The sequence below is a fragment of the Leptodactylus fuscus genome, chromosome 11 (genome assembly GCF_031893055.1).
Source record: "Leptodactylus fuscus isolate aLepFus1 chromosome 11, aLepFus1.hap2, whole genome shotgun sequence".
In the NCBI taxonomy this organism is placed as follows: domain Eukaryota; kingdom Metazoa; phylum Chordata; class Amphibia; order Anura; family Leptodactylidae; genus Leptodactylus; species Leptodactylus fuscus.
Window position 1 is genome coordinate 47766066 of NC_134275.1, and position 27141 is coordinate 47793206.

The window sequence follows — 27141 nt, forward strand, 5'->3', positions numbered from 1 at the left end:
AAGGGATCATACAGATATTCTTGCGGATCTGTGATTGTGAACGACATACTGTTGCAATGTTGACACGTTCGGGTGGGTGGTGAGGAATGCCACCTTGAAGGTACACTTCTTAAACCACCCTGCGATGATTCTGGGCCATAAAGATGGCTTCTCTGAAAGTGCAGTAATATCAGTAGCCCAAACTAATGGCACCACTATCTCTGCAGTGTGGGAGCATACCAGCAAAGCTAAAGGTGGGCTGAATTCAGTGTGTCATCAGCTTTGTTATGGGATATACTCTGTGCCTTAGAGGACATGAAAGTTCCTCTTTAAATTGGAGCTAAGCGGCAGTGACTCAGTTCCACCACTACACAGAGAACAGCGCTGTTTGCTTCAAGATCCATTCTCTGTGCATCACCTGCAGAGAATAGCAACTTGGTTCCGGTGCCTGTTGTGGAACTCCCCTCCTCCATTAATCTGATATTGATGCGCTGCTTGCTCCTTTCTCCCATTGCCGATTTTGAGTGAGTGAAGCCCGAATAGTTTTAATATTGGTGAGTGCCTTTGCCATGTCTTTGTTGGTTTGATTTTTGCCATTCCTTTTGCTTTGCTGAATGTGTGCACCACCTCCACATCCATTAAGAATTATATATATGGAGTTGGGGAACTATGCTGTATATTGTTTCCCCTCTTTATTGCTTTATCTTTACTTATGGATATATCCATAGGTTAGGCCATGAATAATTTTAGTCTAGAAAAGCCCTTTCACAACTGACTAATAAGGGACCCCGTACACATGAGATGAATGTCAGCCAAACCTGTGCGCTTAATCCTTGGTGACAAAGTTTTGTCTCTTACGCTTTTTTTCTTCTTTTCTCACTCATCCAGCTGACAGGGATCCTGATCGGAGCTGCTGTTGCTCTTTCCCTTATTGGGATTGTTGTATTTGTTGTCTACAAGAAATTTCGGCAGTCCAGTAAGTATTTTGGGCATGGCACAACACTCTTATTACTTCATTTTGAAGATCTGCAGCCTCGACTTCTCTGTTTTTAGTAAATGAATGTGAAAATAATCATCTAACATGTTTTATAATGTTTATCTGTTGTTTTGTTCCCTTGTTATTTCTCACAGAAGTGTGTGAATAAATTGACAACCGGGTGTTACCATTCTTCTTGTCAAAGGGTCTTTGATTGGATAGTTTCAGACTCCCGCACTGGAGTTGCCAGTTGTCGAATTGTTCATGGATTTCTAAGGAGAATTACAAAGGAATGGCACAGGAGAAAGTTTGCTTCTGAGCAGTCATATTATGGGGAAAGCAGCCATTTACTGAATCAGACGTTTGAGAAGAGATGACTGACTTTCTATAAACCCTACACAAAAATTACTTTGGACTTTCTATGCAGTCAGTCTTCTTGGGACTTTTGTCACAAGTCTCCCTTAGATGTATGCATCTTGAGTTTCTGTATATCTGATGGTAGATTCATGTCCTCTTACTAAGTCATACCAAACATTAGTAACACAGGGAATGGAAACTGTAGATCGGCCGATGCATGTCTCCTATAGTAGGATCTATTAGTTGTAAAGCTGTCACAGTATACTTGTATAGCAGCCTGCATGTCCTTGTTTCTGCCCAGAGTCCCTCATTGTGATGGTCGGTGTAATGATTTTGTGTATTCCTGATCTCTGTATGCCGAGCTATTGAGTGCCTTTGATGATCAAAAGCATTTTGCTGCACCAAAAATTTTCCAGCAAGTTTGCAAATCTCCTTGCTATTAAGTTGTCCTTCCCCTTTTTTTTCTCATATAAGATGGCGAGACGTCTCAACCTGGTTCTCTGGCTTTACTTATAGCTTAATCAGCAAGAAAAGTGTCATAATAGCTGACCAAAGGAGAATAACTAAGCAGATATAAGTCATGTGATCGGGGTGCTTGTGCAACCAGGAGCATAAGGATTATGGTTGCTCTGTCACGAAAAGAACATACCTGTGACCCTTCCAAGCTGAAACGCTCAGTAATCTCCTGGGAACACAAGTGACTTGTTAAATACCAAGTACATTGCGTGACTGATATACACACCATAAATTCTGCACCATGATTTCTGTGGTATCTTTTACACTAAAGATGCTTTTTTTTCTGCTTTTAATAGCAATTAAAAGGGTTGTAACCTGCACAGACGGGGTTCTTTTGGGGAGATTTATGAAGACTGACAATTTTTTAATGTGAGTCTTCATATACCCTGTTCTGGTGGAGGGAGTGTTGCCTCTTATATCAGGTGCACTCTCTGTCAGTCTATGCTCACAGCTGGTGTAGATTTTGGGCTTCATTTATTAATGAAGTGATTATTAAGTGATTTGACTGTTCAGTTAACTCGGGGACACCTCCAAGATGGAAGAACACCCTAGAAACAGTGTAGCATTCTGTCTGAGCTTTGTTCACAATGGGCAGCCTGAAAAATTCCTCAATTCATAATAAAATTGCACATCAGCATAATTTTTGGCTACGTTGTGGCAACTACGTGGAGAAACTAAAGAGTGTCCACTACACAGTAAGTAAGGATTCCACACTCTGTGTAGGTGTTTGCTGATCACAGCTCTTTCCCTTTTGTCTGTTTTTGTAGAACAGCAGCAGCCAGAAGTCCCACGTTATCGGTTCCGCAAAAGGGACAAAGTCATGTTTTATGGACGAAAGATCATGCGCAAGGTATTGGAATGTTGTGGAAATTAGAGGTTTCCCTCAAAAGCAAGTTATCACCTCTCTATATGATGGGGGATAACTTGCAGATCAGTGGGGGTCCAACCGCTCAGACACCTACTGATCAGGAGAATGGGGAACTTTCATCTCTGAGTGGAGAGGTGATGGGGCAGTTTGTGCACCGCACCATTCATTTCAGTGACCGCATCGGAAAAATCTTCACTCCAGCTGAAATAAATGAAGTTATGCATGCGCAATCCCATTACCGCTTTATTCAGAATAGAGGATGAAAGACCTCCATTCTCCTCATCAGTGGTGATCTGAGTATTTGGACCCCCACTGATTTGCAGGTTATTCCCTCTCCTATTGGCAGGGGGATAATTTTATTTTGTGGGAAAACATTTCTGGGGTTCTGTAGTGAAAACTTGGCTGCTATTTTCCAAAAACCGCGCCACACCTCTTCATAGGTTGTGTGGTATTGCAGCTCAGCCCCATTTAATAGAACTGAGCTGCAATATCATATAACCTGTGGGATAGGTGTGGCACTGGTTTTTAGAAGCAAGCAGCCGTTATTTGTTTTTTAAATCCAAGATAACTCCTTTAAAATCTTTAATTTGTACCAACATCAGTTGCAGTTCTTATTTTTGATCACTAGATGGCATAATTGTTCCATACTTGCAGTTGTATGGGTTGACCATTAAACTTATAGCTTCAGTGTCTGTTGGATTTCAGTTTTTTTGTTTTTGTTTTTTTTTTTTTGTTTGGTTTTACTGAAATCACCAGACAATATAGTCAGGTTTGCAGCATTTTTTTTTCTCCAGCAATTTATGGTAGATCTGCTCTGGATTGGTGCCTGGTGAATTTTAGCTTCGATTAGCTTGGTACAGGCCGCTTTACTGTGTGCTACAAGATAGTGATGGTCAATTGCTACTCTGCAGGTCACCACTCTGCCGAACACCTTGGTGGGTGGCAACACTGTTTCCAGATCCAGAGTGAGAAAAAGAGCGAGGGTCCTGACATTGGCTAAAAGGTGAGTAAGCGGAATTTGCAATCTGGATATGCTCAGTTACCTTTAAAGGGACTCTCCAGTTTCAGACCAATATTAAGAGAATATGTTAGTTTGTTTGATGAAAAGTTCTACAATTTTCCATTATATTTTCTGTATCTGTTGCTCATGGGTTTTCTAGATCTCTTCTTGCTGTCATCTGTTTACTTTCCAAATGTAGACAGAAATGTGTTAGACTTCTATTGATGAATATGCTCCAATGTTCTCCTAGTACATGTCACCTGCATTGTGGAGTAAAGCAGCACATGCTGCAAATTTTTGCCTGTTCATATGCAGTCTGCTACACCCAGACCAAATATACAGCTTTGTGAATAAGTGGTCTTGTTTTCAGGATATTTTAAGTATGTTTCAATTTTTTTTTAACATTAGTATGGCCACAGATAGTTCTTCATGGGTATCCTCAAACCATAACCTGTACCTTAGGTCTGTCATTGTACAGCACATATGACGGAGTCAAAGAATGGCTTCATTTATTCCTAAGATGTCACTTTTTCGAATGAAAAATCTCATATGGTTTTGTTTTGTTTCCTTTTTATTAATTACATTATTTTATATTGCAGAATCCTTCGTTTTAAGAAGGAATATCCAACCTTACAGAAGAAGGAGCCTCCTCCTTCCCTTTTGGAAGCCGACCTGACAGAGTTCGATGTTAAAAATTCTCACTTGCCATCAGAGGTACTGTACATGCTGAAGAATGTGCGGTGAGTACTGTGTGGTGACCTCTTCTTTTTTTTTTTTTTTTTTTTCTTTTTTTTTTGAGGGGGGGGGAGGGGCGGTGTGCTACCCCACGTATTAAGCTGTGGTTACATGTTCTTTACACGAACATTACAAAATGTTATTACGACTTTAATACCAAGTGCTAACCCTTCTAACTAATGTAAATGATTAGGGGTTATCCCCATGTACCAGGAGATTGATCAAAAGAACTGTGAACATTTTAAAGGGGCTCTAAACATTGGGAAAAGTCATTTTTAGCTATGCACATACTTGTATAGCCTTTAGAAAGGCTATTCCACACCTACCTTTTGTATGTAAATTGCCTCAGTAGTCTTTGAATAATTCCCTTTTTATTTATATGCTAATTAGCCTCCTAGGTGCACTTCGGAAGTGTCTGTGATCACCGTCTGCTATTCTCCATGTGTGAGAGCAGAGAGATTAGTCATCAGCAGCAGCAGCCTCTGCTGTACATACACATAGAGAATAGCAGAGTGGAGTGCACAGTGAGACTTCCGTTGCACGGAGAATGCTAATTAGTATATCAATAAAAACGGACTTTACATACTAAAGGTAGGTGTGCAATAGCTAATTTGGCAATCTGGAATTTCTAAAGGCTATGCAAGTAAGTGCTTAGCTAAAGATGACTTTTCCCAATGATAAAGCCCCTTTAATCTTTCTAAACCTTTTATCGCTTTGTAAATACTTTAATATAATCTGCAAATGATGCCGAGAGCATTCTAAAATTCAAGTCTTCTGAGCACTTATTGGGCAACCTAGGGTTTGGGGTAAGTTCAAATCTGCCTCAGAAATTAGAAAATGAGGGTTTGTTTTTTTTTGTTTTTTTTTTCCTTTGAAATCTCCAGCACACTGTAAACTTCATACCTGGAAACTTCACTTTAAGAAAAACGCAACATGTTTTTTCAGCCTCCCATTGATTTCAATGGATCTTGCAAAGTGGATGTGCCTGAAGATAGGTCATATTGATTTTTTTTTTCTTCTATTTGAAAAAAATCAGAGGAAAAAAATCTGGTGCCGACACCCATTCAAATGAATGGGAGGTGTTGTTTGAGGCAGGTTCTGCCTGAAACAACTCCTGCAAAAAAAAAAACAAACCTCTGTGTGACCTCACCCTAACAATGCTGCCAAATCTGGTGCCAATGGAGGACTCAGGAGACATGACAGCAGCTATACCCACTGTCTTCTGTGTCCCCTCCATTGAACTTAGCAAGAAATGGATTTTACTGTGTAAGGGTGCATGCACACTACGTAACGCCGGGCGTGTATGAGAGCCGTACACGCCGGCGTTACAGCAGGGCTGCCGAACACTTCCCATTCACTTCAATGGGAGCGCTCGTAAACGCCGCTGTTACGAGCGCTCCCATTGAAGTGAATGGGAAGTGTTCGGCAGTCTGCTGTAATGCCGGCGTGTACGGCTCTCATACACGCCCGGCGTTACTCAGTGTGCATGCACCCTAAGATTCCTAAAAATGCTGTTATTTACGTCATTATTTTACTTTTGTTTGTTCTCCGTTTGACTGGTTTCTGTACTATTAGGACAAGTTGTATCTCTAGAAAACTGTACGAGAGCTTATGTGGTATAGCTATCTGTAACTATCGCTTTATCCTCATTTGCAGGGTCCTGGGTCATTTTGAGAAACCTTTGTTCCTCGAACTCTGTAAGCACATGGTATTCGTACAGCTGCATGAAGGCGAATACATTTTCCGCCCTGGACAGCTGGATAACAGTATTTATGTGGTACAGGACGGGATGCTGGAAGTTTGCATTCAGGAAAATGTGAGTAGTTTCTAAGGCCACTCTTCTATGATCTGTGTTAAGTATATTCTAAGAAATATTTTGCTCCTACAAAGATGTTCATCTAAATAGAGAAAATGATTAAACCGATTAAATGATTTTCAATATTAAATGAAAGCGAAAATCTGGGATAAGACCAAGAAATCCGGCCGAAAGGACCAACTCTTTTATAGATATTGTTATAGGGTGTCTGGTCTGATATGACCGTGAGGAGACGTTATGTAATTCCTTAATGACCTATCTTTAGGATACATCAGGGACTAGTACAAGTAAAACATAACTTTTATTAATTAATACAGTGATAAAATATACAACCCCAGTCCCAATGGTGTTGGGACATTGTTTTACACAGAATATGATGATTTGCAATAATCGTTAACCTATGTTCGACGGAATACACTACAAAGACAAGATATTTAATGTTTAAATGGATACACTTTATTGTTTTTTGGAAGTTTTTTTTTTTGCAAATATTCACTGATTTTTGAATCGATTGGAAACAGGTGAATGTCATGTTTGGGTATAAAGGTAGCATCCCTGTCACCAGGAAGGACAGGGCGAGGTTCACCACTTTGTGAGCAACGTTTCTCAATGTAAAATTTGAAAGGAATTTAGGGATTTCATCATCTACAGTCCATAATATCATCAAAAGATTCAGAGAATTTGGACAACTCTCTATAAGTAAGCGGCAAATCTGAACACCAACATTGAATGCCATTGACGTTTTGATCCTTCAGGCAGCACTTCGTTAAAAACCGACATTCTGTAAAAGATATTACTGTTATCTGGACTCAGGAACACTTCAGAAAATCATTGTCAGTGAACACCGTTTGTTGCCACATCTACAAGTGCAAGTTAAAACTCTACCTAGCAAAGCGATATGTCAACAACACCCAGAAACGCCACCGGCTTGTCTTGGCTTGAGCTCATCTGAGATGTACTGATGTAAAGTGCAAAAGTGTCCTGTGGTCTGATCAGTCCATGTTTCAAACTGATTTTGTGAATCATGGACTTTGTCTTTTCCAGGCCAAAGAGAAAAAGAAGTGTCCGGCTTGTTGAGTGCAAACTTCAAAAGCCAGCATCTCTGATGGTAAGGGGATGTGTTAGTGCCCATGCCATGGGTAACTTGCACGTCTGTGAAGGCACCATTAATGCTGAAAGGTACATACAGGTTTTGAAGCAACATATTCTGCCATCCAAGCAACGTCTTTTTCAGGGATGCCCCTGCTTATTTCATCAAGACAACGCCAAGCTACTTTCTTTGTTACAACAGCGTGACTTTGTAGTAAAAGAATGCGGGTACTAGACTGGCCTTCCTGCAGTCCACACCGGTCTCCCATTGAAATTGTGTGGTGCATTATGAAATGCAAAATGCGACAATGGAGACCCCGGACTGTTGAGCAACTGAAAATGTACATCAAGCCAGAATAGGAAGAATTCCACCTACAAAGCTTCAACAATTTGTGTCCTCAGTCCCCAAATGCTTATTGAGTGCGGTTAAAAAGAGAGGTGATATAACACAGTGGTAAACAGAACCCCGTCCCAGCGTTTTTGGAAAATGAGTGAATATTTGCAAAAACAAAGTTTATTTATTTGAAGTCTATTTAACCCCTTCCCGCCGATGGCATTTTGTTATTTTCGTTTTTGACTCCCCTCCTTCTAAACCCCATAACTTTTTTATTTCTCCGCTCCCAGAGCCATATGAGGTCTTAATTTTTGCGGGACAAATTTTTCTTCATGATGCTACCATTAATTATTTTATACTGTATAATGTACTGGGAAGCAGGTAAAAAATTCAGAATGGGGTGGATTTGAAGAAAAAATGCATTTGTGCGACTTTGGTTTTACGGCATTCACTGTGCAGCCAAAATGACATGTCCCCTATATTCTGTGTTTCGGTACGGTTCCAGGGATACCAAATTTATATGGTTTTATTTACATTTTGACCCCTAAAAAAAAAATTCCAAAACTGTGTTAAAAATTTTTTTTTCTAAAAGTCGCCATATTCCGACGGCCGTAACTTTTTTATACGTAAGTGTACGGGGATGTATAGGGCGTCTTTTTTTGCGGGGCCGGGTGTACTTTTTAGTTCTACCATTTTCGGGAAATGTTATTGCTTTGATCACTTTTTATTCAAATTTTTATCACAATCAAAACAGTGAAAAAAACGGCGGTTTGGCACTTTTGACTATTTTTCCCGCTACGGCGTTTACCGAACAGGAAAAATATTTTTATAGATTTGTAGAGCGGGCGATTTCGGACGCGGGGATACCTAACATGTATGTTTCACAGTTTTTAACTACTTTTATGTGTGTTCTAGGGAAAGGGGGGTGATTTGAACTTTTAATTCTTTTTATATTTTTTTATATTTTTTTTTAACTTTTTTTTTTATTTTTTATTTTCATTTATTAGACCCCCTAGGGGTGTTGAACCCCAGGGGGTCTGATCACTAATGCAATGCATTACAATGCTAATGCATTGCAATGCATTGCAAAAAAGCATCCTTTCTTTTGCAGGCTGCATAGACCAGCCTGCAAAAGAGAGGATTTGCAGACAATTCTGGGAGCCTGTACAAGGCTCCCGGCTGTCATGGCAACGGGACGTCAGCCCTGGAGCATGCTCCAGGAGCCGGCGATCCCGGCCAAAATGGCGGCGCCCATGCGCCGCCGGGAAAATGGCACCTTTGACCGCGGCGCCAGAGGAGTTAATGCCTCCGATCGGTCCAGGGACCGATCGGAGGCATTAGAGCCGGTTGTCTACTGCTTAAAGCAGTAGACACCCAGTGGCTATGGCGGCCGCCCGACTCCCGGGCGGTCCCCATAGTTACAGACCCAACATGCGCCGTACTATTACGGCGCATGTCGGGAAGGGGTTAAACATTAAATATCTTGTCTTTGTAGTGTATTCAATTGAATACAGCTTGAAAAGGATTTGCAAATCATCGAATTCTGTTATTTATGTTTTACACAACATCCCAATTTCAATGGAATTGTGATTATATATCAGATCACGAATGACAGGTAGAAATATCATACTGAAACCCTATGACAGACAAAATTATGATACTTCACAGGGAATGTATATAATACAACTGTTTAGTACCATGACTATTCCATTGGGAATATATCCAGTCACTAACCAGACAAGGTTCAATAACCATATATTCAAATACCCCTAGAATCTCGCATCACGCAGTAATTCATCACGACAACCACATGGCGAACAGCCATCTGCTTCCAGCTTTCCAGTATTATGGCTGACAATCGCAGATCGTGGTGTTCCTGGTTGTCAGACCTTCACTGATCAGATATTGATGACTTGTCCCAAGGGTTATTATTTGCTGGGTACTGCACTTATTTCTAGGATATCTGTACTTTGAACAATGACTTGTCAGCTCATTGAATCCCTGCTTGAATTTCCTGTGAGCAATTCAATCTTCTAAAATTGGCCATACACATTAGATGTCAGTCAAACCAACAAATTTTATAGCAACTGGCCAACCATCTAATGTGTATGGTATCCTCCTAATTTTTGGGGGAGATAAGGATTGGGAAGTTGCATCTCACTTTTTTACCTCATTTGACTTTTAGGGAAATAAGTTACTGTCAGGCTTTCGCCTTGTTCTGGCAGAGTCGGGGAGAGTATTCAGCTGGCATGTATATAATATATATGGACTACTTTACACTGATGACAATAGATTTTGTTCAGTGTACAGGTCACTATGTAGATGTAGTGCTGGGAATTTGTAGGAGAATTCCTTTGGAGTCGCTCTGGGTAGTCTGTGAGACCTGTTTGTGTGACCTACATATGTATTTAGTGTTTTTCTTTCTTACTTTCCAGGATGGGAATGAGATGGTGGTGAAAGAAGTTTTGGCTGGAGACAGTGTTCACAGTCTGCTCAGTATCCTAGATGTCATCACAGTGAGTCCAACTCTTCCACTACTTTATATTCAAGATCAGAGGAAATCCTTTATTAGCCACTATGCAAAGCAAATTATAGCTCTGACACTAATGGTACTTAAAGGGGTGATTATCTGGGTTCTACAGTTGATGGCCCAGCTTTAGGATAAGCCATCAACATTACATGTGGAGGTCTGACACCCTGTACTCCCGCCGATCAGCTGTACCAGGGTAGTGCAGTTCTCAGTAATAGTTATATTCCAAGAGCCATGCTGCTAACTCTCTATACTCACTGTAGCAGCAGGTGTAGGTACTATAGCACTGCCCCATAGACTTCAGTAGGGCAGCACTGCAGATTGTACAGCAACTGAGCGGCAGAAGCTTCTTGGATATAAGCATTTCCTGCTACAGCTGATCTGCAGGTGTCCTGGGAGTCAGACCCCCATTGATCTACTATTGATATCCTAACCTAAGGATAAGCCCTCAAAAGTAGACACCAGGTAGCCCCTTTTAGGCCGGGGCCCCACGGGCCGGATACACCACGATTTTTCAATCATGGTGGTTCACATTAACCACAAAGTGGATGGGATTAATGTGAATCCCATGCCCACTTTGCGTTAAAATCCACAGCGTGAACACGTTGCAACTTCCAAAACCAGTGGTTTTGGAAATCGCAGCATGTTAATTATATCTACGGAAGCACCGGCGGCTTTCCTGTAAATATAATGGTAACAAAAAGTCCACGGAGGAAAACTCAGAACTTTCTGTTCAAAGCGCTGTGGGAAGAACCACGATACGTTCCCACCGCGGTTGTTCCCACAGCTCTTTGTGAGGTGTTTCCGTCAGTGGGGCCTTAGCCTCAATAAAAGCTTTGCCACACATGACATTGTAGCTTTTCTCAGCCGTGATGTATAGACATTCCCAGTATTCATTTGTTTGTCCAACATCTTCTATGCTAGATTTCTTATAAACTTCGGGCAATGTCTTTAGGGTAAGAGGAATTTGCCGCTGTTGGACTCTTTTGGTGGCAGGTTATCTCTAATGGTAGCAAAAAATTCAGGCATGTTGAAATCCAGAAGGCCAACCTCTTTTTCACTCAATTCTTGCACTGGGGGACTGTGGGGGCTGTCAGATGTTTGCAATCCACCTGACCTATTAACACCCCTTTAGCTGTAAGCACTTCAGCAGCTTGACATTTTCGGATCATGTTAGTGATCTCCCCTTAGCATGTGGGGCAGAACAGCTCTACATAGAATGGACATGCAGTAGAGTATGTGCTCAATGGTCCTTGTTGTAAAGAGAGAACATGCTGCAAGTCATAAGTGCTTAATGTACGTGATTCTCTGGAGTAGTATAGTCTACACCATGCTATATTTGCTCTATATTACCCTGGTTTCTCTCAGGCTATATAAGCTTTGTGGATACTCTCCTGTGTCACCGGGAGCTTTTCCTGGAATATGCTATGGCCTTCTTCACAAGACCATGAAAAATGGATGAAATGGTTTTCTCAAGACAGATTTGCATACAGGTGGCATCAGTCTTCATAGTGTTTGCTGAAAAATGTTCAGAAATAGGATATGCCCTACATCTTGTTCCCCTGTGTTTACGGATTTGTTAATACATTCATAGACTTTTATTATTTTTAAAGTGGCCGTTTGTGTGACTAAGGGCTAGTTCACACGTGGGCAAAGGGGAGGTTTTTGACAGCGGAATTCGCTTCAAAAACCTCTCCTTTAACATGGTGGTCTATGTAGACCACTAGCTTTTTTTTTCCTCCTAGCGTTTTCCGCCTGAAGAAGCGACATGACCTTTCTTCAGGCGGAAAACGCCTGAAGAATTGCATAGAAGTGAATGGGAGGCGAAAACCGCGCGGTAAAAAACCGCGCGTTTTTTTGCACACAAAACCGCGCGTTTTTTTGCAAAAAACCGCGCGGTTTTCGCCTGCAGTTTCTATAGCACATATAGGAAAAAAAACCCTAGCGAAAACCGCTAGCGAAAACCGCGTCAAAAACCTCGTCAAAAACCGCGTGGAATGCAAAAAAACAGCGTCAAAAAAACTCCTCGAGGTTTTTTACCTCGCACAAATAAGCTAGGCGGTTTTCACGTGTGAACTGACCCTAAGCCTTTAGTGGAGACCGCTGTGCATTAGTGGTGTATGTATGGGGGAGGAATATGGATGTTCTATCTATTTATTAATGTGTTTAATACTATAGATCTCTCTCCTTACTCTGTATACTCTGAGGAATACTTGCTTGTAATACTGTGCACCGACAGACAAGCTTAACAGGTGTTAATATTCAGGCTGGAGCGGAGTTCTGTGTGGTTATATATAGGTCTAGAATGCCTAAATTATTCATGTAATATGGGTATCCATTTTGGCACATTTTAATAATTGCTATGAAAGCTGTTTGTGTTTTGTTTTTTTTTCTTTTCTCCTAGCAGTATGCACATAGTGGAGATCAGTCATACGGTCTGAACATGGTCATAGTTACGCTCTTGCTCTTATTTAACAACATTACCTTGGTTTCTTGTATCCAGTTGTGCAGACACAATGTTACACAACTGCCTTCACTCAGACAACACAACAAATATTGTTTCCTCCTTGCTCCTTCATTTGGTAACAATTGTATTACATACTAGAATGAGTGATCGCCTGTCACACCGCACATCGCAGGACCCGACCCCAGATTGTGCAAAGCTGAGAAAATGTATTCATACGCTCTGTGATCTCTCTGGTTATTCTTACCCCTGGGATATTTGTCGGCTGTGTTTTTCTTCAAGAAATAATAAATGCAATTGGGGAAGGAGAGCAAGATGATTACTATTCCTCGCAGTATTAGCAGAGCCAATTCCACAAGGATTGAAGCCCTCCGCTTACAAGATGCCTGCTAAATTATCAATTTGTTTGCCCTGAGAAAAATCATTTTTCTCAATTTCCAAGAAGTGTGTCTTTTATTGTAGGTTAATATTGTGTGTCGATGGGTGGGGGACGGCCATTGAGGCTCGATTTGCCTTTGATTTAAGAACTAGTTGGTGGCTGGTTTGTAATAACTTTATTAAGATGCTTCTGTTTAAATCCTTTTCTATAATGTCTTCAGACATTTTATTGTATAACTAGGAAAAGATTATCAAGCACCAGCAACATTTCTTTTTAAAGGGGGTGGTCTCAGTGATCCCAAACATGGGGTGTGACCACTATTTCATTCACTTCTGTAGGACAGATGGAGATAGTGGAGTATAGCACGTCACCAGTCTCAAAGAAACTAATGAAGTGATGATCACTCCTCCTGCACAGTAGTGTTTTATTTACACTTGGGGCTCAGGGACCCCCAGTTTTTGGATGGCCAGGGTTTTCAGTAGTCAGCACCTATCCCCTATGTACAGTAATGGGCTGTGCTGTAATAGATAGAGACACATACACACTAGGTACCTGGACCTCTAGCTATTACTGCTGAGTCGATTCTTTCTTTTACTACAGGGACATCCAGCACCTTACAAGACCGTATCAGCCAGGGCTGCCACAGCATCCACCATCTTGCGCCTTCCAGCAAATGCCTTTCAAGACGTGTTTGCCAAATATCCAGAGACACTGGTCAGAGTGGTGCAGGTAATTGCTACACCTTAGATTATTCTCTCAGTAGGTGTCGCAAGTGACAGGTAATCGGCATGTAACTGTGCGCTTTTATGATTACAAAAATGTAATCCCCCATGTAAACCCCAGGAGAGGTTTACAGAATTTTTCTGTGATTTTAAATTATTATCCAGCCTTTTAAAAATGAATCGCCTTTCCTTAGTAAAGATTATCAATACTAGAAGGTTGAGGGTCTAACGCTTGGCAGCCCCCCCCCCTCCCCGATCCACTCTCTCAAATCACTCTGTGCTACAGATACTGTGGGTGGGCTTTACCAAGACCAGTGTTTTGTACACCAGTCCTGGTCACAACATCTGCATCAATGGATTCGATTGATTTATGGTGAGGAACAGTGGGATGTTGTACATTATGCCACATCTTAGCTGGTTTAGATTTGATGTATGATTTTGCCAGAAAACTGGCAGAAATTATGACAAATCTGTCCGGGTCTAAAAGGGGATGTAGCAGGGGAGGTGTAAAAAGGTCTCTGGAAACAAGGTTTGGGATCCCCCCCCCCCCCTTCACTTTTTCACTCTATAAAAGTGGTGGTTGGTGATTGATAAATCTCCCCATGTGTACAACAGAGCAAGCAGGGCGCAGCAGTGCACGGTACTTCAACTTTGTCTCAGAAGTGAATGAGGTAAAGCTGTTGTGCCCTGATATAGCGCTGCTATTAGAAGTATGAAGAGTGTCTGGAGCAATGTAAAGACTGAAGAGGCTGCAGCACTTTCTTGAGTATCATGACTTCTTCAAACAGATGTGTGGGTGTGAATCTCAAGTCACCACCATTTGATATTCGTGTCCTAACCTAAGGTCAGGCCTTAAGACTAGATGACCCCTATATCGTATAATAAATGTAACCATAACCTTATAGAGATAAATCACTGTTAATTTTGTGGGGATCTTCTTGTATTATATTTAGAGATCTGCGTTTCTATAAAGAAATTCTTTTCTGTGTTTTAGTTTCATCAAACTCTGAGTGATCATTCGCTTTTTCCCCTTTACCCAGATCATCATGGTCAGGCTGCAGCGAGTGACATTTTTGGCTCTTCATAATTACCTTGGATTGACTACAGAGCTGTTTAACTCGGTAAGTAGCCATTGTAAGATACTGGGACTGTGGCCTTCTGGCTCAGTTATAGCAGGTTGGTGAGGTGGGATAATAACAGGTGCCATCTTGGGGGGAATTTTAGACCTTTTCCCTACCTTCTTATTTTAATACTAGTAATCATCCTGATGTTGTGACGCACTGTTGTACTAATGGCAGATGTAAATGAGACCACCATGTTTCAGTGTGTAAATATCCTATAGCGAGGAGGCCTTTGTGTCCCTATGTGATCCTACCTGTGATTTACAACCTTTTCTCTCACATAGTTGAAATTAGTTGACTAACTGCGCTCCATTTATCTCTCATCTGTCTCACTTTTCTGCAAATCCTTCCCTTGCCGGCTCTAAAAATGAACAAACAGCCAATTAAAGCTCCACAAATAGACGTTGTGTCTGGCCAAACATATGTTCACATTTCCTCCAAATCTCCATCCTGTACTTGGAGTTTCCACTAACAATGGTATTACAGCTAATGAGCAACTTCACATGATTCTACAGATCAATTGCATTTCGGTTCTGCTGCCTCGCACCTACTCTCTAGTTTGCTCCACTTCTGAGTTTTTCCTTGACTTTTTTCATTTTTTCACGCTGCAGATTTGTCATGTACATTTTGTAGCATGCAGTCCTTCTGCCATCTGTTACTACAGTGACAGGTCTTAGTTATTTCTAAGAACAATCTAAGTCCTTCCAATGGCGCTGGGGGTGTTCAAAGTTTTCCTCACCCCTGCCCGTGGTTATTTCATTCCTACTAGTAAAGGAAGTGATCCTAGTAATGGCATTGTTATATATTAGCATCATACATTGTTCAGGTCGATGGTTGTCAGCCTGGATGGGCTCTTGTTTCAGATCTCTCTTAATGTATGACTAGCATATCTCTTTCGGAGTACAATACAGCAGAGGACATTGCTTTATAGAAGCTCGTAAGAAGCAGGAGAGTGGCAGGATTATGCATGCCAGCAAGCTGTAGTTCTCTCTGTTGTAGACATATTTGAGCTAATACAAATATTTGGTGATTTCTGCTTTAATGGAGACGAGTTGACAAACCATGCACTCATATGAATGTATTTGGTGAATTTAATGTGTTTACCAGGAGAGCCAGGCAATTCCTCTATTGTCAGTAGCCAGCCTGACCTCAGGCACTGGAAGCAGTAAGGGCGTCAGAAGACAGATGTCCAATATGTCAGCAGAAGATGAACATTTGGACCGGACTGAGAAGCCTGCTGAGTTTCAGCCAGATCAAGATCCAGGGATCATAGGTGAGTGCAGGTATCTGTATTGGAGCTCAGTGGCTTGCAAGCGTTAAAGGAGTCTTCCCATCTGGGCAATTCACAGGATGGCACATAACTTGTAGATTGGTGGAGTCCAACTGCTGAGATTCCCACTGATCAGTGAAACGGTGAGGTTTTGTCCCCTGTTTTGAAGGGAGCTTTCTGAATAGCGGATAACGATCCCTCATTTTCTTTATCAGCAGGATCTGAGCTGTTGGACCCCATTGTATGCAAATAACCTGCCTGGTATACCCAGATCTGCTTCACACATTGCAGATTTTGTTTTAGCTTCCTATGGAAAAATGAATTGCTGCACTGCATGTTTTATGAGCCATTTCCATTTGCTATACTTCTGCCCTTGGTTTAAACTGCAACCCATAGGGCATGGTGATATTTCCAGCTGCACCGCGTGTCTGCGACTTCATGCATTTCAATTAACAGTAGTCAGACACCTGGTGAAAGCTTCTTGGGGTCAGTTGGCCATTTTATATTTTTATACAGAATTTTAGTTTCGTTTTTTTGTTAGGTCTGATGTGTATTGGACCCATAGTAATATTATTATCCTGTAGTAACATTATACTGTCACAGAGTGGAGCTGTAGCTTTGTATGTAATGCCATGTGTAAAGCAATATGATTTTCATGAACTCCGGGATAAGAAAAGAAAACATAAGATCTACTTGTATACAGTTCACATTTCTACTTTAAAGGAGTTTTCCAGTATTTTTAGATATATATATATATATATATATATATATATATATATATATATATATATATATATATATAAAATATGTATTTATTTATTTATGGCTTGTTCAGGGCCGCCACTGATCCCTATACTATACAGTATATGTAGTGACTGGACAACATTACTGCAGCTCAGTGCCCACTGGTGTCCATTCCCAGCTCCTATGCAATACACAGGGTTGTCTGCTTCCAGCAAAGTGCATTATATAGTACAGGGATTGGATGCAGTGCTGAACCACTTACCTAGTTGCAGACCCCCACTGATCAGATACTTATGGAATATTATAAGGATAGACCTTTAAAAAACAAACAAACCAAACACCCCCAAACTTTAATTTTATTAGTATTTCTTGATACTTTATTGCAGTATCCTGTCGTGCTGTAGACTTTCACCCCAGTGGCCTCACAATCTACTTTTTCTGTCTCACTCCCATATACTAAATCATTTTATTAAACCAATCAAATTTTTTTTCTTGTCTTTGCTGACTCTGGAGAGCATGCTTGCAATTTTTTCCCACATGTTTGATATTCAGGACCACAGTACTTGTATCGCAATAATATTGACCTATGCAGTCCAAAGTTTCTCTTTTTTTGGAGTCTGCCTCTGGTACAACATCCTCTGACAAGATGTGCAACTCATTAAATTCTATCAGTGTGATAGCAAGTGTTGTGGAAGTGTGACACGATGAGATATTAATAGATACGGAATGAACATGTGTAACACTGCATTATCAAGTGTGAGCAGAAAGCATGCAGCAAGTTACCTGGAAGTATGGTGGGTGAGGCCAGGGGTCTGTTATTGACTTAGATCACAAAATTCTGTAAGTGCTGAAACTTAAAAGGGTTATCTATTTTCTAATATTGTTGATCTATCTTTGATATTTGATGAATAGATCTGTGGGATCCAACAGCTGTGACCCACGTAGATCAGCTGATACAGGACGGCATGGCTCATGGTAATGTTTACATGTTTGGAGTTGTGCTTCTTACTTGCCATAGCAAGTAGCAGCAGCAGCAGCTTTAGGTACGGCACTGCTGTCCCATAGACTTCAGTACTACAGTACCTAAAGCTGCTGATACAGTTTGTACGTCAGGTAAGCAGCAGAGCTTGTCCTATAATAGCTAATCTATGGGGCTACCAGCTGTCGAACCCCGCAGATCTAATATTTATGGCCTAATTTAAGGATAAGCCATAAATATTAGAAAGTAGATAACCCTTTTAGAGGTGTTTTCCTAAGTTGGCAACTTTCCCCTGATAAAATGAATGAGAACAGAGAGATGTGAGGTATGTGCACTACTGCCGTCTTCATACAGAGGACATGGGGCCTCTGCTCTCCCAAACAATGGGGTTCCACACAGTTGGGCTCTCCTTGATCAGGTATTTATTGCTTATTATTGCATTCTAGAGAATAAATCTTTAACCTTGCGTTTTTAAGGCAGTGGAGTTGAACAATGCAATAGTTACTCTGGTACAGACATAGTAATATACTGTAAATGTAGACAGTCTGACAATACGTCAGATTTATCACAGAGGCTGATCCTGGATGATAAGTCTGATGTGTCTTTAGACTCTTTATACCACCTCATAGTTGTTTTACTTTGAGCCAGAATTTTTGCAACATAATTTTGGTGCATCGTGGTGCTTTTAAGCCGTGCACGCTCTTTTTGAAAATCAATGTCCACTTGTCTAGCAAGTTGAAACATTTTAGCCTAAACTAACGTGCTACACTGTGCCAACTGTGTGCCATGCCTAAATTGTAAGCACAATTGTAAATCTGGGCCAGTGTGTCTAAGGTCCTAAAATGTGCTGCACTCACAGGTCCACCACTTATTACTGGGTATTGAAGCGCTGTCCTGGTGGTGTTAGTGTACCGTCTCTATTTCTGAGCATCCATCTTACATCTCTGCATCCCAACTCAACCCTGTGTGCTGTCCTGAATTTTGAGCACTGTAGATCAGTAAGATGCTCAGCCCATGTCCGTAGACCTTTGGTCGAGCTGGGATACAGAGCTTTACTACAGTTCCCCAGGTATGGGGACAATACATTGATGCCTCGAACCTCTTCTAAGGTCTGTCACAAAGTAAATTGTGTAGGAGCGGTTAGTTATGTTTATTTGTCTAGAAACCCTTTTAATCTTGCAGCAGAAATAAAGTTGGTGCTAGTGATATCCGTCTTAAACATTATATTTATCCAATTACATTGGTTTTCTCACTAATTATTTCTGTACTCAGACCCCAGCAAATTTACCGCAACTGACGGTTCTAGCACAGGTCATCGCAGAAGTCGTTCTTCATCCAGTCTTGCAGAAATCCCAGGTAATAGAACAGCATAGATTTAGTGATCAATTGGCTCTATGAACATTTACTTTGCTTGATGTTTTGTTGTACTATCAAGTTAAAAACCAAACTTTATTTCTTTGCTGCTCGTACACGTTACCTGAATATTTATATATTGACTGACCATCTTAGGTGTATAGGGGAGTCTTCCTTACCCTTCACCCTAAAGACAGATGCGGAAAAAAAAGAGCGCTAGCAGTCTGCATAGACCTCTCTTGTGAGGGGGCAGATTTTGAGGAGGATTCAGCACCAAAATCCGCCCCCTCTTGTCCCGTGTGAACGAGCCTTAAGGGGTAGGAAGAGTCTGCTGGAAGATACTGATATATTGCAGCTACTAAGCTTTGCTATCCTTGGGGCCCATTCACATGTTTGAATCTGCTGCTGCATCTTTTTAAGGGATTCCTACCTGATTCTGCTTCCCATTGTTTTCAATGGGAGGCATATGAGTAAGATGCTAAGAAAATAAGCATCCTGCTTGTTCTTGCTGTGGATTCCGACTCCATTTTGGCACAGAGTCTGTGGCTCGAGACATCACACTGTAGGGAGCGAGGGGATGGAAGAAAACAACCATAGGATATGTTCACACAGAGGAAGATAAAGAATTTTCTGCAGATACTCGCTTTGGATTCCTCTGCATCATGGTGACCCACCTTAGCCAATGAAGTATTTCTAGGGGGTAGAGACCAGTGGGGAAGTTGGCTATGGAATATGTACATGTATGAGTTTGTATATATAATATACCCCCCCCACACACATACAAATATACTCATACATATACATATGTACTGGCAGAGAATCCTGATTGATATCCATTTTGCACCTTGCTCGTTTCAACTGGGCCCAGTTACCTTCCCCCACCAGCCTCCTCTGATGTAAGTGACTTACTTCCTGCGACCCCCCCCCCCCATTGATTAATTGGAAGGCAGCAGATTTCCCCCTCCCGTCTCCTACTGTTCCTCCTCCTGAGAACCCCCTATTTATATCTCCTCGTGTTAGATTAATTAGCACTTCTATGGCATTCAGCATGTGAGCGCAGAGCTCCGCCACTCGCACTGATAATAGCTTAGCTGTATAACTATGAAAGACATTTTCCTTGGCAGCCTTGTGTGTGGTATGAAGTGTACGGCTCCTTTAGCTCCTGTTTATTAGAGTAGATTTCTGGTTTATGGGGTCTTTTTTAATTAAATCTGACCCATCACCTCCATGGTGCAGTGGTGTATTGACTGGTGAAAAAAACATGTGGGCAATGCGGATATCAAATCCACTAGTAAATCATTTGGGGTGTCCAGAAGAATGTCTGTACAGTCTTAAAAAGACAGGGTGGTTATTGTGGGGTCTTATTCATACCTGCGGTGTAATCTGTATAAAGTTTAATAAGAAATTGAAGGAAAATTACAGGAAATAAAAAAAACCGCAGCAGGGTATTTTACGTACATTCATCACATATCCAGACACTTGGTGGTGAATTTTACTTCTTGAACATTTGGAGGAGATTTTAAAATAATTTCTTAAAGTGCTCTGATTTAGACCACCCCATTCTATGGCCACCAATAAGCCCCAGTTCTTACTGAATGAGTAGAATGTATGGTTGTTGCATGAAGTCAGATGGCCTTCTCTCAGATCTTTGCTATGGCTAATAATAGGGGGGCTATTGTGGCCCTCCATCATATCCTGTGCATATGCCCTGATCAGGCTTAAAGAGATTTTATCATTAGAATACCCTTTTAAACTAAATACACTTAGGAATAGCTTTAAGAAAGCTCTTCCCTTTATTATTCTGATCTGCACCGCCATTCCTGAGAAATATCTTCTTTCTTCCATATGTAAATAAGTTTTCTCACAGCACTGGAAGGGTTCCTCAGTGCTCAAACAGCAAGGGGCATCCCCAGTGCTGCTTGAAAACTCGCCAGCAATGCCTCTGTCTTCTTCTCTGCCTCTTCTCTAACACACCCATCACGTCTTGGTCCAAAAGTGCTGATTGTGCATGTCCGTTGGCCATTTTCCTGTGGCCTCTCCCATTGTGGGGGAGAAATGGTGGACAGGAAAACAGAGGCGTCACTGGAGCGTTTTCTCACAGCACTGGGGACGTGCCCCAGTGCTGCGTAAAAACTCATTTACATAGGGAAGAGAGAAGATTTTTTCAGGGATGGTGGTGTGAGTCCGAATAATAAAGGTAAGAGAATAATAGCCTTTCTTAAGGCTATTCCTACGTGGATTTAGTCTTTGGTTTAAAAAGGGTATTCTAATAATAAAATCCCTTTTAAAGAGAGGAGTTCTCTGAAGCAGACAAACCCCCTTTTAGGCCAAGGCCCCATGTTCCAAGAAGGCAGCGTTTAACAAAAGGGAAACTTCTAAGAGCTTCCCTTTATATTTTCCATCCCTTTTCATGCCACTCTTGACATTGGCTCAGAAAACTTCAGCAAAATCGGCAACAAATAACCCACTGCATTTCTGTGGGGCCTCAGCCTTTACTTAGTTTTAAACAATGCTGAGAGCAGTCCAATATGGTTACAGCATCTGGGTGCACAAAGTGTCATCACCCTAATGATGATGCCTTGTAGTGCTGGAGTCTTTGGTTTAAATCCACCCGAGGACAACATCTGCAAGGAGTTGGTACAATCCAAAAACATACTCATAGGAAATTTAGATTGTGAGACCTATGTGGGACAGTGATTGACAATATCTCTCTAAAGGTCTGCAGAACATGACACTGCTATATAAGTAAACTAATAAAATAATTGTTTGTTTACCTATTAATTATAATTAATAATAATGAATAATAGTTGGTTCATATTTGATAATATTTCATGTCTTGATCTCTGTATTTTTATTACTAGGGAGCCCAAAAGCTGCCAAATCAGATATGGACATGGCCTATGAGAGGGCCCGGGTGAGCCTGACTCCTGATGAATTCCCTCCAAGCCCAGTCATGAACAAGGTGAGCGAGAGCGCTGCAATGTGAAGACTGTGTAAATTGAGAGGTAGATTGTGCTTCTGGCTGGTTCTCTGTGGGTGTATGATAAATGACATGGCGACTAGTCCAATCCTGTCCTCCCTGCGTTTCTGCTTTGTGTTCTTAGATTAATAGATTAACACTTGAGGATTTCCTGCCAGCAACCAAAAGTGACAGACCAATGCAATGTTGAGCAGAACCAGTCACTAAATTCTCCGGACACTTCTGATTCCTTATAGATTTCTCTGTTAATATATTTCATTCCAGCAACACATTCCTTACTAGGCATTCACTGTTGTGACTGGGGGACATTCACATCAATTTTATTCTTCTTTATTATCTGTTTTAATGGACTGTCAAAAAATAGGTTATGTTCAATGTTTGTCCATTTTCACTGACCCATCAATACACTCAAATACATGAGGAATCCATGTAAAAAAAATATATATATTCATAAATTCTTATTTGTGTGAACCTAGGGTTACTTGTACATGATACAGCAACCTTGCCTTCTCTGATGTGTATTGTGACAAAATATCAGTGTCTTGTCTGCTATTTATATAATGTATGTGTGTTTTATGGGTCGCGCAGGGTCTATTGACACAAATCAGTCGATCACCACAGTTACTGCAGTTAATTTTGCAAATCCACACACTGTTGCTAATTAAAACTTAACATTTAATAATATTAGTTTAAAATGTATAAAAAAGGAAGGAAAAATGCTGTTTCAAATATTCCACACTACTTTGGAATGTGTGGGTAGGACGTGACATAAATGACACATTCTAGGATGGTAATATGTATCACAATAGTCAGTTAAACAACAAATCTGGAACCATATGTATCAAAAAAGAAAAAGTCATGGCCGCACATCCCAACCTTATACATTGATCTAGTGCTTCTCAGCAAATTTTATAATACCGAAAATGAGGTTCTTAGTATACATATTGATCAATGTGCATAAGCCCACTAGCCACTTCACGGCGACATCTTTTTAGTGGGTCCCTACTCTACTGGGCGCGGGGCCGCACAGCGACCGCCACAACTGCAACACAGCGTCCGCAGGGTGAGCGACCCAGTGGCCCGGCAACACCCACGGGCACAGCGCCACAGAAGCAGCAGACACCACACAGCACTGCACCGTCTGAACAGATCTCAAAAATTCACCTTACCATGTGTGTGAACAGATCTCAAAAATTCACCTTACCATGTGTGTGAACAGATCTCAAAAATTCACCTTACCATGTTGCCCCAGTCAGAAGACTGAGAGCTAGTAGGTGGGTCCCTTTTTGCAGTCTCCTGCTAATTAAAAACACCTGGGCAAAATGGGGGGAGTTCTGGTACCAAGGAAAAACAAAAAATGAGGGGACAGACTTACTATATGTATCAAAATGAAATGTAATGGAGTGCTGCCAATGTTACCAGTTGGAAGTCAGTGTTGAGCTGGGAAATCTGGCCTTGTGAATAAGTCCCTCCACTGTGGGTTATTTGACTCCTTATTGGAGGGGCCATTGTTTGTCAGTTTAGTCAGGTCCCCTGATGACTGGTGCGCAAATTGTACCAAGAAATGCGTAGGGACTAGGGATTACTAGGGCTTTCCAAAAGGGACAGCTTAGGACGGCCCTTGTCAGGGCGGGAGTCATTGTGGGGTTAAGGGCTATCAGCAAATTGAGAACAGGGATTGTGATATGGATCCTCCTGTGTTGTGCCTGTCCCCACTTGATGTCTTCCCGCCTTACCTTCAACAAATGGTGAGATTGTTTCATATTTGTTGTTTAACTGACTATTGTGATACATACTGTCATCCTTGAATGTGTCATTTATGTCACTTCCTACCCACACATTCTAAAGTAGTGTGGAATATTTGAAACAGCATTTCTTTTTATACATTTTAAACTAATATTATTAAATGTTAAGTTTTAATTAGCAACAGTGTGTGGATTTGCTGAATTAATATCTGTTGTGACCAGTGCACATGGGGTTATCCCCCTCATTTATCATTGGCTGATTATGCAGTTAATTTTACAATAATTCTTGACTGCATCATGTAAATAGACCCTTATTTATTGCATTGTAAGAGATTATTAGTAATATATCATTTGATTATTTTTAACAAATTTATTGCATTTACTTTTTTAGCCGCTCATATACTTGATGTAAAAGAAGACCTTTCATGTCCTCATCAATGTGCAGTTTTATATACCACTAGAAAGCCAACAGTGCGTTGAATTCTGAGTACTGTTGGCTTTCCGGATGTGGGCCTTGTTGCTGAAGAAGGAAAAGCCTTCCAGCCTAGCGTCCCTTTTGACAGTACAAGTGTATGTTATAGTACAGTCGGGGAGCGTTCCTCACAGCCCAGTGATGACACTACTGTAGGCTATAAGACCCGCCCTTCTGACAATGGGGAGATATCGGTGCCAAAATTAACAGCACCAATATCTCCAGCACCAGAGCGCATACTGGGGACGCCAACAGTGCACTGAATTTAGCAATATATAATACCGCACATCTATGAGGACATGAAAGATTCTCTTAAGTTTGTGTTTTGTTTTTTAACTAAAACTTAATGTTCTCAAGCAATTGTGGTCAGAGTAATCTTTTACATGTGCTGTTTTCCAACAGTCTATCTTGAAGAAATCTGTGACTGTTACAGAGACCCCGTCAGCTGTCTACCATTACACAGCGGAAGATTTATTGATCCCGGAGTTCAGTGTTAACAGACATCTGAATGCTGTGTTTGAGGCTGCAAAAAAAGATTTCTCAACTCTTATGAAACTTGAGGTAAGTTCTCCAACATGATATAAAAGTTTTTTTGAAGATCTGTATGTGTTGTAAAGGATGGGGAAGGGGTTACCGTGTTTCCCCGAAAATAAGACAGCGTCTTATATTAAATTGTCGTCCTAAATATAGGACCTGTTTTATTTTCGGGGACGTCTTATGACAACCCGCAGTCGTACCAACACTTCCTTAGCGGAGCGCGGGCATGACTATCAGTGGTAGGTGGGGTGGGGGGAAGGTATCCTACTTGCCTTTCCCATCTTCATAGCAGCGCTGGTGCTGCTTTCGTCCCGGCAGCGGACGTGTGGGCGGTTGCGCCGGAGAGCCTCACTTCACTGGCATTGCAGCCGGCTGGATGCTGTGCTCCATAGGCACAGTAAAGCCAGCTGCTGCCTCTGCTACGGTATATGTCGGCTGCTGCCTCTGCCTCTGGGATGAGCTAGGAGAGCCGACTCCTCACAGCATATGCACAGCGCGCATCTCCCAGCTTATTCTACAGCAGCAGGGACAGTGGAGACAACAGCAGAGGCAGCAGCCGGCTTTCCTGTGCACACGGAGCACAGCGCACAGTGTTCAGCCAGCTGCAATAGTTTTTGATCATGCCTTATTTTCGGGGGGTGCCTTATATTAAACAATTCAACAACAAAAAAAACAAAACATGCCTTACTTTCGAAGGGTGTCCTACTATCAGGGAAACAGTAATTAAAATACAATTTAAAAAAAGCCTCCTCTCTCCCATGTTGTCCATTTCCAGCAGCAGATTCTGTTTACGGGTCTCTGTGTTGTCAGTAGATGACATTTCCTTTGTGCTGGGCGACCACTAAAGCCAAGGACTCAGCGGTGACCTCTTCACAAACTGCATGTAATTGACTGACCCCAGCGGTCACCTGGAACAAATGGAACGTAATCTGCTGATGTCAGCTGAGACATAAAAACAGAAGCCACTGCTGGAGGACCTGGGATGGGGAGGGGTGTTTTTTTTTTTTTGTTTTTGTTTTTTTTTTTTTTTTAATTTTTCTTTCATTCGCAGCACATACAGTTTGAAAAACAAAACAAACCATTATCCAATGTGTTTAATTCTAAACCAGCACATACAGATTGTTCTCGCACCAGCAGGTGGCACTGTGCAGCTTTTACTTTGGGCCAGATTTGTAAATTTTTGCTCAGTCTGAAAGATGTACCAACATTTTTTCTTCCATTAGCTTTTATTATGGGAGTGTAATTGGGAACCACAGAGAGAACCTAAACCAGTTTTTATATAGAGGTCTGTCATGGTATTAACAGAGACATAACATGCGGTCATAAACAAACATTTCATACAGGACTAAAATGTAGCAGATATTCTGCTGGAAACTGCAACACAAAGCTGGGGCCAAGTGCTGCATTTTATGTTCTGGATAACATTCAGGGAATGCTGCAACTGTGGATGAGGATTACTGAAATCTTGCCCACTTTGCAGAGACTATAAAAGGATACGTTTTCCCTTTATGTCCCAGCCAGTGATCTACATTGTGTCCGGACCTCCTGCTTACCTCTATGGGAATTACAGAACCCAGTTCAGCTGTTTTCATAACCACCAACACTGTTTAGTTTGGCCAAGGTGGGAGCAACCCTTTAAAGGGCGAGTACCATAAAGAAGACTGTCTTGTATAGATGCTAAATGTCTAATTGGTGGAGGTCTGACCACTTGGACCCCTCCACCATTCAGGGGTTGTGAGTCTTCAGTTTGACTAGAACTTGGTTGCTGTTCCGTTCCTCTCTATGGAACTGCCAAAAGAAAATGGAATCGTAGCTTTGCCAAGATGTCATCCTTTGTATTCCCAGCATAACTTTTTTGTAGGTCATAACACTCCGTTCTGTTATTACTGCTATCTAAAAGATGCTGTTATGTTCCTGAGTTGATGGATGATGCTCCGGAGTAATGATCTGTGTTGTAACTCTGTTTTTAAGGGACTTCAAGCAGACAGGTCAATAGTTATTGAGTGCAGGACCGTGCTCAGTACATGATGATGACAAACAGGTTTTTGATATTGTGTTGTATAACACATTACAGTCTATTGATTTGTAAACCAGCGACTTGTCCTAACCGTGTAAACAGTCACACAAGCCCTTAGCTGCCATCCTCAGGACGGGCGGGGGCTGCATTTTAACAGT

General features: G+C 41.4%; 1 protein-coding gene across 4 annotated transcripts in view; it reads left to right on the forward strand.

Moving 5' to 3' along the window:
• Nucleotides 1–27141, forward strand: part of PNPLA7 (patatin like domain 7, lysophospholipase) — a 104566-nt gene that overhangs the window by 14279 nt on the left and 63146 nt on the right. For 3 of the 4 annotated variants that reach the window (XM_075259111.1, XM_075259110.1, XM_075259113.1), the window contains 12 exons: nt 868–955; nt 2596–2678; nt 3608–3699; nt 4296–4436; nt 6088–6247; nt 10106–10186; nt 13644–13772; nt 14806–14886; nt 15994–16159; nt 19152–19235; nt 22094–22194; nt 24832–24990. In XM_075259111.1, coding sequence (XP_075115212.1) covers nt 868–955; nt 2596–2678; nt 3608–3699; nt 4296–4436; nt 6088–6247; nt 10106–10186; nt 13644–13772; nt 14806–14886; nt 15994–16159; nt 19152–19235; nt 22094–22194; nt 24832–24990 — 1365 coding nt within the window. The remainder of the gene's footprint in view (nt 1–867; nt 956–2595; nt 2679–3607; nt 3700–4295; nt 4437–6087; nt 6248–10105; nt 10187–13643; nt 13773–14805; nt 14887–15993; nt 16160–19151; nt 19236–22093; nt 22195–24831; nt 24991–27141) is intronic. The other variant, XM_075259112.1, reaches the window with a different exon arrangement.